At 45.3% G+C, this 12,688-nt stretch overlaps 2 protein-coding genes across 8 annotated transcripts in view; one reads left to right on the top strand and one right to left on the bottom strand.

Moving 5' to 3' along the window:
• The window catches only part of THADA (THADA armadillo repeat containing), a 168,987-nt gene extending 164,560 nt beyond the window's left edge, over nt 1-4,427 (bottom strand). For 5 of the 6 annotated variants that reach the window (XM_051614146.1, XM_051614143.1, XM_051614147.1 and 2 more), the window contains exons 1-5: nt 3,348-3,892; nt 1,858-1,952; nt 1,398-1,528; nt 480-628; nt 290-322 (exon numbers count right to left, since the gene is read on the bottom strand). In XM_051614146.1, coding sequence (XP_051470106.1) covers nt 290-322; nt 480-628; nt 1,398-1,528; nt 1,858-1,952; nt 3,348-3,423 — 484 coding nt within the window. In that variant the 5' untranslated portion in view covers nt 3,424-3,892. Of the gene's footprint in view, nt 1-289; nt 323-479; nt 629-1,397; nt 1,529-1,857; nt 1,953-3,347; nt 3,893-4,395 lie in introns of those variants that run through there. The other variant, XM_051614144.1, reaches the window with a different exon arrangement.
• Nucleotides 4,428-10,970: 6,543 nt separating this feature from the next.
• PLEKHH2 (pleckstrin homology, MyTH4 and FERM domain containing H2) overlaps nt 10,971-12,688 on the top strand; it is a 55,741-nt gene continuing 54,023 nt past the window's right edge. For both annotated transcript variants that reach the window (XM_051615089.1, XM_051615090.1), the window contains exon 1: nt 10,971-11,046. The gene's annotated coding sequence lies outside the window, so the exon portion shown is untranslated. The remainder of the gene's footprint in view (nt 11,047-12,688) is intronic.

The raw sequence follows: 12,688 nt of genomic DNA on the forward strand, positions 1-12,688 counted from the left end.
AGTAGCATCAACTTTCCCAGCCAATTGCTCACTGGTACCTTTTCAGATTTGTATCTGAACAGCTGCTCAACAAAGAAAGACTGACCCCTGGAAATTAAAGGTACAAATCCAGGGAAAATCTCTGACAAAAAAAGTACCATGTGAGGATACTAGTTATTAAAAATAAAACAAGACGAAATCAGATCTGCTAGATCTTTATGCCTACCTCATGTTACTTCTTCACACACAACCCTCCCCCTGATAAGCTAACAGTGAAATATAACATATATATATATATATATAACTTTACCTTCTTCAAACAGGTTCTTAATACTTGCTCTACCTAGAGGAAAGAAAATACATTTACCTAGTGAATATAAGCCGACAGTATCCATTTTACACAGATTAAGATGCAAACATTACAATTACATGCCACACCAACATGCAAACCAATGCTGAGCAAGTGAAAACACAAGACAACATATTCAATGTCATCATACCTAAGCTGAAGTCCTCCATGCAAGAAGCAAGGTTGTCCAGCACTTTTCTGTACAAATATACATCTCTGATTTTCAGTTCTTCCCTAAGGCAGCACACAAAGCTTTGTACAGCTAATGTCATAAACTCTTCAGGAAGACTGTTTAGTGAACTGCAACAGTAAAGAAACAGGACAATCTATTAGCTCACACTGAGGTGTTATCAATATCCACTTAACTGAAGTCAATGACAGCTAAAAGTCCAAAAAACAGCAGATGTTGCTTCCTGCCTGAAAACATATTCTGTTTTAAAATAAACAGACCTGCTCAAATTTTGGAGAAGCTAGAAAACCTCTCAAAGGGGTGTAGAGCTCTGGCATGCAATCAAATACAGGATGGAAGCCCTGCTTCTCTCAGTGGGACAACAAATGTTTTCAGACATAGAAAAGAAGACTGCTAAGCAATGGAAATAAAAAATGTTAAGGCTGTAATAAATTCACTGAAGAAACGTAACAGTAATTTTGCAATAGAAAAAAATTAATTGCAATAAAAAAGGCATAAAAAACCACAGTTTAGTTATGATTCCTCCAAACAGCTTTCTCTTTACATTGTCAATGCTGATATTTTATTTAAACAGAAGTATTTTAAATTTCTATTTTAATATTGGCTTTTAAAATTCAAAGTGCTAATTACACACACTCTTTCCAGTAATTAAACAGATCAAAATAATACTTCATTTTGAAGTTATTTATGCAGTGGTCTATTGTATTATTTATAATTAAGATCTTTAAACAAGAAAGAAAAACAGTACATACTCACATATTAGTATCACAATTTTTCAGCAATTTGTACTGCATGACAAATTACTGACTTCCAGGTAAGGAGAGCATTTAAAAAAAAAAAAAAAGCATAATAATAAAGGCTTATTGTTCAGTATTCTACCTTGCTAATACTTTTTTCAAGGGATTCTTCACATCCAGTGAAAAATACGTCTCTCCCAAAATATCCAAACAAGCTTTAACCATGGGATCACAGGCAGAGTTCTGATCCATCTTCTTCACCAATGGTATAATCTATAATCAACAGAATACATGATCAACAAAAACTCTGGATATGGCTTCATCATTTAGAGGCAGATTTCCCCTTCATCCAAGTACATTGTGCAAAACTATCCTCACTTTACCATAGCCTGTCGAGTTTCAGGTACTGAATTAACATTCCAAGAACACCTCTGATACTGAAAATAAATACACAGAAAATAGTAAACTTGGTATCACTTGCCTTTCAGCATTTTCAGGAACTGTAGCCCTTGCTATTTAAGTCCCAGAACAACACCGCTACCTGGTGCATCCCCATGACACACTGTGGGTTACCAAAACCCAAACTCACACTGAAGTCTTACTTGTTTAATACACTGGATCTGCTGGATGCCATTGCTCAGCTGCGCACAGTGCAGAAGCAGAGATGCCAGGTTTTGTTCCTCATCCTTTGAAAATGCTACATTTGGAAGAAGAATCTCTTTTTAGAAAGAAATTACAGTAAGCAGAATAAACAACACAGAATTTACACTCAGAAATCACAACTTAATTCTTAGGATTTGTGCTGTTCCAGTAAATCTACTGCTGCCACAAACCCTTAAGTCACCTTACAACTTAGCACCGAATTTTTTTCTAACAAATGAAAAAAACTACAAGTTTCACTGTGATGTAATTGTAGGCCTCATCTTTAGCATGAAGACTAGATTCATGAAATCACAGCATGGCTGGGGTTTGAAGGGGCCTCTGGAGGTCATCTGGTCCAACCCCACCACTCAATTAGGGTCACCTGGGGCAGGCTTCCCAGGACCATGGCCAGACAACTTTTGAAAGCTTCCAAGGATGGAGAGTCCTTAGCTTCCCTGAGAAACCAGTGTCACTGCTCAGTCACCCCACATTAAAAAAAAAGTGCTTCCAGATGTTCAGAGGGAACCTCTTGTGTGTCAGAGTTTGTGCCCATATTCTCCAGTCCCATCACTGTTCAACACAGAAAAAAGCATGAGTCTGTCTTCTTTACATGCTCCATTCAGATTTTTTTACACATGTATAAGATCCCCCTGAGCCTTCTCTTCACCAGGCTGAAGAGTCTCAGCTCTTTCAGCCTTTCCTCATAGGAGGGATGCTCCAGGCCCTTCATCATCGTAATGGCCCTTTGATGAACTTTCTCCAGAGTCCACATCTTTCTTGCACTGGAGAGCCTAGACCTGGATGCAGCATTCCAGGTGTGGCCTCACCAGTGCTGACTAGACAGCACAGAGCACCTCATGAGAACTTCAGCAGGCAAATCTTATATTAGTCTTTGTTAGTTTTGTTGGTTTTGATTTTTTTAAAGATCACTGGAAGCTTGTGTCATTAAAAAAAAAAAAAGAGCATTTGAACAGTACCTTTAAGTTAAATTAACTATAGAAAATACAAAAACTGGGAAAATACATTCAAGATGATCTCCAGAGATCCCTTCCAACCCCAACCATTCTGTGATGTTTGAAATTCAGTGTTATCCTATGTATTAAGGCTAGTACTTCCAGTAGCACTGAATTTCAGGCCTGTAAGTGGGATCACAAGTAGAACCTCCTAGCGCCTTCACACCAATGATAAAATGAAGCAAAGAGGTTTTGAACCAAAGGCAGGGTGCTCTAAAGGATTCTTTTAGCTGCCAAAGTAAGAAGTCGTTGTCATTACAAAATAAAAACAAACCACAGAAGAGCAAACACACCTAAACCCAAAAAAGAAAAACAGCAGAAATGTAACAAGAAAACAAACAGATCAATTTCAGTAGCTACTCAACCACATTCTACTACCAGCAGAAAGAGAAAACACACATTCCTTCAGAAAAAAAAACACTCAACACACCACTTACTCTGAAGTTTTTCAAGCTGCTGACGATCAAGAAAGAATGCATCCACCTGAATTTCCTTCTTCTTCTTCAAAACCATTTCAGCTGATTAAGATACCTGCTTAAAAAAAACACCAACCCAAAAAACCCAAAAAACAACAGGTCATATTGTTTTAAAAGCGTCGTTACAAACACTTCCTACAGTAACTGGTCTTCTCACTGTCCTGAAATAATGTTTATTGACTTATCTGTGCAAAATTTTTTTAAGATGATCAAGTTCAGCAATTTCTAGCATTCCGTCCAGAATTCCAGGATTCACCCAGGCTTCACAGCACACAACGGAAGGCAGAGAAGACAGGATTTCAGGATTTGCTGGATGACTGACGAACTGTCTGTCCTGGTTTGGGCAGGACAGCCCCGTTGCCTTACAAGCTTACTAGCACACGTCACTGGAGGTTGGACGGGACCTCTGGACGCCACCTGCTTCAACCCCCTCCTCAGGCAGGGCCACCTGCAGCCAGGTACCCACGACCGTGCCCAGCTGGCTTTTGCACGTTTCCACGGATGAGACGCCATGGACTCCCTGGACAACCCGCGCCAGCGCTCAGGCAGCCCCGCACCACCCCTGCTGTTTCCCGGCGCCCCGAGGGACGCCCCGGCGCTACAGCCCACTGTGCCCACCGCCGCCCGCCCCGGCGCTGGGACAAACTCGACGGCCCCAACAACCTCCGGGCGGCCTGGGGCACTCGACAGGCCGAGAGGAAGATGCCGCCGGGCCCCGCTGCCGCGCCAGCGCGTCGTCCTCTCCGTGACTGCCCAACCGGCCCGCACAGCCCCTCAGCAGCTCCCGGGGGCCGGGACAAACCTCACCCACCGCCTCCTCAGGCGCAGCCCCCGGGGCCTCCGGGGCCCGTCCCGGCGGCCTCACGGCGGGGCCTCGGTGCGCGGCGGGGCCTGGCGGCGGCGGAGGAACCGCCACGGAGGCCGCGGCTCGGCAGCGGGCTGTAGCGGAGGCGAAGGGGAACGCCGGGAGCACCCAGCCAGCCCCTCACCCGGGGGCAGGGAGACTCACCCACCAGCGCCGCTTCCCGTCCCGGTCCCCGCCGCCCCGCCCCGAGGGGGCCGGAGCCGCCGCCCGCCCACCAGGCCGCGGGGCCCGCCCCTCGGGCCCTCCCCGGCCCGCCCGCCCCACGTAGCGGCCCCCGGCGCCGCTGCAGGCCGGCAGCCCCGGGCCTGGTGCTGCGGGAGGGGTTCAGCGGGTGCCCCTCGGCAGCCGGCGCCGTTCGGGGCCTGCCCGGCCCCAGCGCACCCTCCTCGGCGGCCGCCGAGGGCAGCCGGGTGGGTGTCTCCGGAATGAATAGCCTTGTCTTAACCAAAAGGTAAACCAGCATCTTTCCTCAACTGTAAAATAATGAACAAAACCAAACAAACTAAAAGTCACTTTTGTTGTTGTTGTTGTTGTTGTTGTTTATAAACTCTTCATTTTTAGCCAGAGCTGGTTTGGGTTTTGGTTTGGTTTTTTTAAAGTTTTCAACACTTACGTGCATTTCACAAATCTTCCGAGTCTTGTATAATTAAGTAACCAAGTACCTAACTTGCAAGCAGTCAGCTACCAGGTGGAAACGTTTGGTTTTCCCCCAGCCCATGAGCTGTACCTAGCAAAAGAGGCTGGGAGGGGTGGAAAGGCAGCTGAAGTCCAGGAGTCTTGTTCAGGACTTTGAACAAACTCTTGGATCCCCCTTTAACACTTTTGACACCTTCTGACTTCCAACACGGTAACAGCCAAAGGAACTGAGAAAAGGTTTAATCATATCAAAAAACATGGAAAATAACTTGAGGTTTTTCTCGGTTGGTTGGTTGATTTTCCCTCTGTTTTGTGTTCAGCCATTCCTAGGGAACTGACACCATTAATTGGGCACCATGCACCTCAGTGACCCACTTAAAAATGCTGAACTATCTCCAGCTCGAAGAGAGATTGATTGCTCATATGTGATTTAATCTTCCAGTTAAACCAGAGAACACACCCTCCTTCAGTGTAAGGAAATTCTTCAACAAGCTAAGCTACCTACCCAGTTCCTTATGCTCAACTCAATACCTGCACATTCTACATTCACTGTCATCTTCCTACAGGTTCCCCAATTTCAGAGAATCCTTTTCAGCCCTATGTATTCCAGCTCATATTCTGAAACACTTGGGATAACTTTCCAGGAACTTTCTTGTTTCCAAAAGTGCTTTACCCGAGTTTCTCCAGTTAGAGGAACATCAGTGCTATGGAGGTGTAGGGTAACTTTTGAATACACACTTAGTAGTGCAGTTAGAAGCAAAAAGTCATCTCAAGAAATGAAACAGTATTACAACAGACCCACAAACTTAAATTGCTCTGTTCTCCACAAACACCAAGTTTCCAGCATCCAGAATAACTTATTTTAAAAACTAGCTCACGTATCACCTCTTAGCATCTCACCAGGCATTATATAGGAAGGACATGGAGGTGCTGGAGAGGGTGCAGAGAAGGGCAACTAGGCTGATTAGGGGTCTGGAGAACAGGTCGTATGGGGAGAGGCTGAGGGAGCTGGGACTGTTCAGCCTGGAGAAGAGGAGGCTGAGGGGAGACCTCATTGCTCTCTACAACTACCTGAAAGGAGGTTGTGGTGAGGTGTGTGTTGGCCTTACTTCTCCCAAGTAAGAAGAGATAGAACATAAGGAAATGGCTGCAAGTTGTGCCAGGGGAGGGCTAGATTGGTTATTAGGAAAAAATTATTCACTGAAAGGGTTGTCAGGCACTGGAACAGGCTGCCCAGGGAGGTGGTGGCAGCACCATCCCTGCAGGTGTTCAAAAAACGGGTAGATGTGGTGTTTCAGGAGATGGTTTAGGAGTTAGGGGTTGTAGGGCAGATGGTTGGACTTGATGATCTTGAAGGTCATTTCCAAACTTGATAAGTCTATAATTAACTACCTTGGAAAGCAGCTAAGCCATGCTGTTTTCATAATTTCTGTTCTGGTGCTAAGGAATAACAGACTCTTGAATTATGGGTGTCATGGCTCTGCTTGCTCTGCTAGGTATCTAAAGGCAGAGATCTTGCACAGACAAAAAGCACCTTCAGTGTTAGAAACTGCTAGGGAGAAAATAACAAACAAACTAGAAAACATCACAGTGTTGCTGTATAAATACACCTGTGCCTTGAACGCTGTGTGCAGTATTCATCCCTCCACAAAAAAGAACATGGCCAAAGGTGTGAGGTAGGAAGGGTAAGAAGGATGGCCAAAGGTAGAGAGTGCCTTATCTGTGAAGCCATTAAAGAGTGTAAGTAACTCCACTCTCAAAGACAAACTACTGAAATTGAATAACCAGAAATGTAAATGATAATTTTTCACTGTCTCTACAAAAATTAAGAGGTATCAAATGGAACAAGCAGATGGTGCATCCAGAGCAAAAAACATTATTTATACCATGGAGCTCATCATCCTAGGACATTTTGGATCTAGAAAATGACATTTGTTCAAAAGCAGCTGGACTACATCATGGAAGAAAAAAACAACCAAACAAACAACCAAACCAAACAAACAAAACAACCGCCAAACAAACAGCAAAAGTTACAAAACAAAAATTTTCAGTCTCTCAAAATCTCTTAACCACAAAACAACTGCTGACTGGGACAGTTTTCTGGGGAAACGACACGTAACCTCCTTGGACACTGGCTGAGGATGACAGTCTAGTGACTGGATAACAGGCTAGATGGACCCCTGCTCTGACTGGGAACAGCCATTTTTACTGGGATGTCTCAGCAAGATTCTGCAATTCATCACTAGTTTTTTTGAAGGGCTGTATTTATGATCACAGACTTCACATTATTGACAAATCAACATCCACCAGTGAAAATCCTTCTCAAAGGAAACACTATAAAACCACACTGTTGGAAATTTTTATGTTTGAGATGTAAATTTTAGTATTGATCTAAGGGTCTGTATGTCTATAACCAGTAAGTAGCATATTTTATATTTTAAGTTTATTTCAGAGGGAAATAATGAGTTTATAATCTGAAAACTCTCAGAAATTTAGCGCAATCTAGAATTTTACCACTGTGTGGCGCCAAACAATTAAAAGAGGTTTGTGCTTTTAAGGGGAAGCCACAGACCCTCCCATAAGCCGTATTTTTCTTATGTAGAAAAAGCCTTTGCTAATAACTGAAATAATTGTACATTCTTCCACTCAAAGGCACCGAAGCACAAATACTAGAGGCTCTTTAGATAAGATGCCATTTTCTATCCCTGAAAGCTATAGCCTTGAAAGGGCAACACTTTTAACATGTCATGGTGATAACATTAATTGAACAGGAATGATCTTTCTGCCTTCCCCTTCGCCACTTAAATAAAACCTTCAAAGCTGTTTGGTTTGTTTTGGTTTGATTTTGCCAAGAAAGATCAAGACGCTTTTAAATTAATATGAACAGCACCTGAAGATGATATATTTATTCATATCACAGTTTTGCAATTGCAAATAAAATCAACAGTATCATGCCAACTTTTCCTCAATTGCAACTCTCAAATATGTATCACCCTTTCAAAAAATCCACACAGAAATTAATTTACAAAAGACAATGTATAATCCAAGATTTTTGGATCACAAGATGTTTTCTGGAATATATTTTCCAATTGTAGACACATATACCAGGCTAAAATACCTAAACTTAACTGGTTGCAATGTACATTTATGTGAGAAAGAACCAGAACAAGCTCGGTTTGTCATGATGGGTCTGAGGTTCTGACCTAGCATGTCAGAATCACATTCTATGTACTCATGCAAATCTCATAAACCCCAAAAATGTACATTCTAGTTGCAGGTTTAAAAAACACTTGATAATCTCTGAAATGGAACTAGTGGCATTTATTATTATTATTATTAGCTGCCATGCTCTAAAGTAAATGTTTTGCAATACAGTATTCTTAATTCTTTAAAACTAATAAGGTTATTGTTTAATAAGACAACTAGAAACTAGAACTTACTTTCTTGCATTAAAGTCAGCTCTAGGCAGTAAAAAACACACAACATGCACATCTTCAGTGCACATCTAGAGGCTAATATTTACAGGCCATATTAGAGAGGCAATTATTTAATGGTGTTTTGACTCTGGTTTGCTTCTGTAGTGAGCCAACTAACAGATGATCATCCCAAGGTGCAAATACCTGGTCTTGCAGTTTGTTTCTACAGTGTATCAGGGTTTTTGCATTTTCTGCACATACTTTGTAAGACTCCAACTCCGATTTATTACTGCTTGTATGTAACTTCCACCAGTGTCAGCAGCAGAGAAACAACTCTCCCCCTGAGACTGTGCTTACACGTACAACAGTTTTCTAGGTCTTTGCCTGGAAGATTTATGGCTTTCCCTCTTGCATTCTAATTACAAAACAAAGTTGTGTTTTGTTCTATGTGTCCCAGTTGTTCTACTGGTAATTTTATTTCCTTCAGTAACTGAACACAGATTCTAGCCACCTCTACATACTTTACAGCTCAGGGCAGTTCAGAGAAAATCCTGACTATCCCTATTCCCTCTTCCAGAATTATTTTTCATGCCTCTTTACATACAAGTATCAAGAGCTGCATGATTGCAGAGCTTTTTTTTTTTTTTTAACTGAGGCCAAAGAAAATGTCAAGCCACAAAACGAAGAGAAAGACACACTCCTTTAGTGAACAGGCTTTGCTCTCCCTCTTGCGGTCTCGGCGTGCCATTCATGCAGCCTTCGCTCTTCCTTAGCTCAGTGAGCTCCGAATTCAAACACTCTCTGCGATCTTCGGTGTACCTAGAGAGAATGTGTCACTCCTCAAGGAAATTATATGGCCAACGTTTTCATTAAACCCCACTGCTAAATCACTTCGTATAGCATCTGTTAGGAGCCGAATGATGATTTTTATCCTTTTTTGGTTGAATCATGCAGCTTGAATACTGTAGACAGAAGGTAATGGGAAGAAAATAATTTACTTCTTGCTATATCACCAATCGTGTTTTTAACACATTTTTTAGCTACCAGTTTTGTTTTTTTTTTTAAAGTACATGAAGTACTTAGGAAAGTAACAGCAAATGAAGCAGTTACAGTGAAGTTGTTTGGATACTTTAAGGTCACTGCAAAAGAGTGGAAAATTGGAGGCTGTAGTGAACTGAAAAGGAAAAAATGAAATCGTGTGTATAACCAGATGGGGAATATTTGAGCTTTCAAGACCTTTTTTTGCAAATGAACAACAACAAAAAAGAAGCACTTTCACTGACTCACAGATGATTGTCAAAGAGCAGTTTACACAAAATGACTCTGCACACCATTAGAAATGAACCCGAGAAGAGTGAAGTGTGGTGTGTTTATGCACCAGAAGAATCTGTAAAACACTTTTGTCTCTCTAAATCATAATCCAAACAAAATACAATCCTCGAGACTCAGTCCAAGGTAATGTGTGTATGAGGAAGATCCCTGTATGTCTCACCCAAGCAACATACTAACTGCTTTTCCCAAATACTTCTCAATCCTTCAGGCAGTGGTTTAGAAGGGACTGAGACGGCTGGCTACCTGAGAGGTACTCATAGGTACTTGCAGCCGGGGGGGATGAAGAGTCTGCTGCCAACATGACTAACCAGCACGTGCACCTGCTGCTTCACCCCGGTTACTAATAAAACGCAAAGTGTGTCATTAACCAGCTCTGCCAGACCTGTTCATCCCATAATATCCCCACCATTGCCCTGGTGACTGCATGGTTCCAACCTTCGGGTTTCTGCTTGACAAATGACCTTCCCCAAAAGGTAAAATGTAAACGGCTCTAAGGTCCACGGTTGGAGCTGACGAACTTCAGGACCTAACATAGTCTCCAGAAATACACACAAGGTCAGAAGGAGAATCAGAAACTCCTAAAGGAACTTAAAAAATTGGGGTGGGGAAGGGGGTAAAGGCAGGCCGTCCCTCCCGACGCGGAGGCAGAGGTCGGGGTGCGGCTGCAGCCGTGCCGCACACACTCAGACCCGCTCTGCTCGGGAGAGCTGCCAGGCTCCCGCAGCCCTTCCCCGCACAGACCAGGCCGTGCGCTGCTTCGGGAAGGCTGCCCGGCGCCTCCAGCCACCCCATCCCACCCTCTGCCCCGCCAGCCCCTCCCGGGGACGCCGTCGGGGCCAGAGCAGGCGAGTGAAGCGGTGCTCCGCAACCAGCGGCCGTCCGGGGAAGAACCATAGAACGGTTTGGCTTGGAAGGGTCCTAAAAAATAATCTAATTCCAATCCCGCCGATTCCAGAGGTGGGACATCCACAATTTCCCCGGGCAACCTATGCCAGCGTCTCACCCCCCTCACAGTGAAGAATTTCTTCCTAATACCTAACCTAAGCCTACCCTCTTCCACTCTGAAGCCAGAAGCGGCGGGGCAGAGGCCCCCGCAGCCCAACCCCGCCGGCACGATCGAGACGCCGGGCCGGACGGGTCCGCGGCGCCCGCCCCCCTCACGGGAAAGGCTCCCCGGCTCTGGACGTCTCCCCCCGCCGCCTCCGAGCCGCCCAGGCCCCGCCCGGGTGCCCCGCCGGGGGCGGCCCCCCGCTCCTCAGTGGCCGCGGCGGCCGTCGCTCAGGCGCCCGCGCCGCGCTTCGCGGGGATGACGGGGCGGGCGCCGCGGGGCGCGGGCAGCCGCGGCCCCGCACCCCCCACAGCCCGGGCGGCGGCGGCAGCAGCAGCAGCGCGGCGAGGCACGGCTGGCCAGGTTTGACCTTCCTCTCCTTGCCCCCTTCCCTCCCTCTGCGAGCGGGGCGGCGGCGGGCTGTCCCCCGGCGGGGCGGGTTCGGGGGCGCCGCCGCGGGGTGTCCCTCCCCGGCGTCGGGAGGGGGGCGACGCGGTGTTCCCGGGCGACTCGGTCACGGTGCGGGGTGACGTCGTGTTAGGTCACCGCGATGTCACTGGCTGCAGCAGCCCGGGGGTGCGTCGAGCGGTGTCCCCTCGGCAGGAGGCTGAGGAGCCTCGGGTCGCTTTGGGTCCCTTAAGGCCCGGGCTCCTCTTGTCCTGTTGGCAGTGCCCTTGCCGTGTTGTCCCTGCTATCTCCCCAAAAAGGAAAGCGAGGGAAACACAACTTGCTAAATTAAGTTATTTTTACTGCGACCTTTAAAACTGCTGTCATTAGAAAGAGGACGTGAAATGGTCTGCCCTTTAACGCTGCTTGCTACCTGCATTTGAGAGCGCTCTGCGGATGAGCCGTCGGTCCTGCCCGTTCGCGGGGCAGCCGGGCACGCAGTGGCTCGGTCGTGAGCTGGGAGGGGGCAGCCCGGCCCCTGAAGTCAGGAGGGCTCCCGGGGGGTCTGCGCCCGGTGCTGGAGTGGGAGAGCCCAGGCTGACGTGTTGCCTCACGGGAACAGCTTCATCAATATCTAGGAAGCAGCAGAAAAACTGTTGGTGGAACATATTTTGAAGGGAAGTTTTAAATAGCTGAGGCTACAGTTTGAGCACAGAATTATGCAAAATGAGTCAAGTGGAAAATAAAGTTACTAGTGTTTCAACATGAGCAAGGGCCCTGGCCAGCAACAAACCTGAGAATGACTTCCTTGATTCCCAAACAGGTCCACTTTGTCTCATAATTTCCTTTCTCCAGTCCAACCTTTATGGCTTCAAAAATATTTGAAAATGCTGAGTTTTGGGTGAAAAGGGTGGAGGCCTGAAATTTCAGGGGTATGGTCCAAATGCATCTGGGCTGGTGAATATTTTAGGTGGGCGTAGGGAACCCACCACGTACTGCGCAGACACACTCGCACTGAAACAGAAGGACTTACCAAGCTTTCTCCAGCAGAGAAAAGACATCCAGAACATATGGACAGAATAGGAAGTGTTTAGCTAAACACATTTTGTTAAAAAACAGAGGAAAACACAGTGCAGTAAGGAATACGTACATTTTTTATGTTCTTCAAAAGCTAGAACATTGTTCCCACCTTCTCCCTGAAATGTGTTTTGATTTCCAAGCAGACCACAAAGAAAAGGAAACTATATCAATCCCTTCTTGAAGCCTATAAAGAGGTCTATAAACTTAAAAAATTAAAAAGACAAATTTAACCTTTCCAGACCTGTCAAACTTGTCTCAATTAATTTTTTTGATTACATAATTAGAAGTTGCTGCTTTAATAGGCACTTTTTTAGTTTACTTTTCAAAAGCATTTATTTTTGAGGACTGGAGGAAAACGAAGGGCTTCACAGTGGGAACTGGAGCAGGAAGAAGGGGAGAACTTTGTGTAGGTTTGCTGATTCAGAGTACTCTATTAAGCCAAGAGAGATGAACTAATTTTTGTCCTCCCTTGGGGAATCAAACAAGAAACAGGAAGTCATTGATTCAAAGTAAGATTATTCACTCTGCAATTGTAAAC

The sequence above is a fragment of the Apus apus genome, chromosome 3 (assembly GCF_020740795.1).
Source record: "Apus apus isolate bApuApu2 chromosome 3, bApuApu2.pri.cur, whole genome shotgun sequence".
NCBI classification, from domain to species: Eukaryota; Metazoa; Chordata; class Aves; order Apodiformes; family Apodidae; genus Apus; species Apus apus.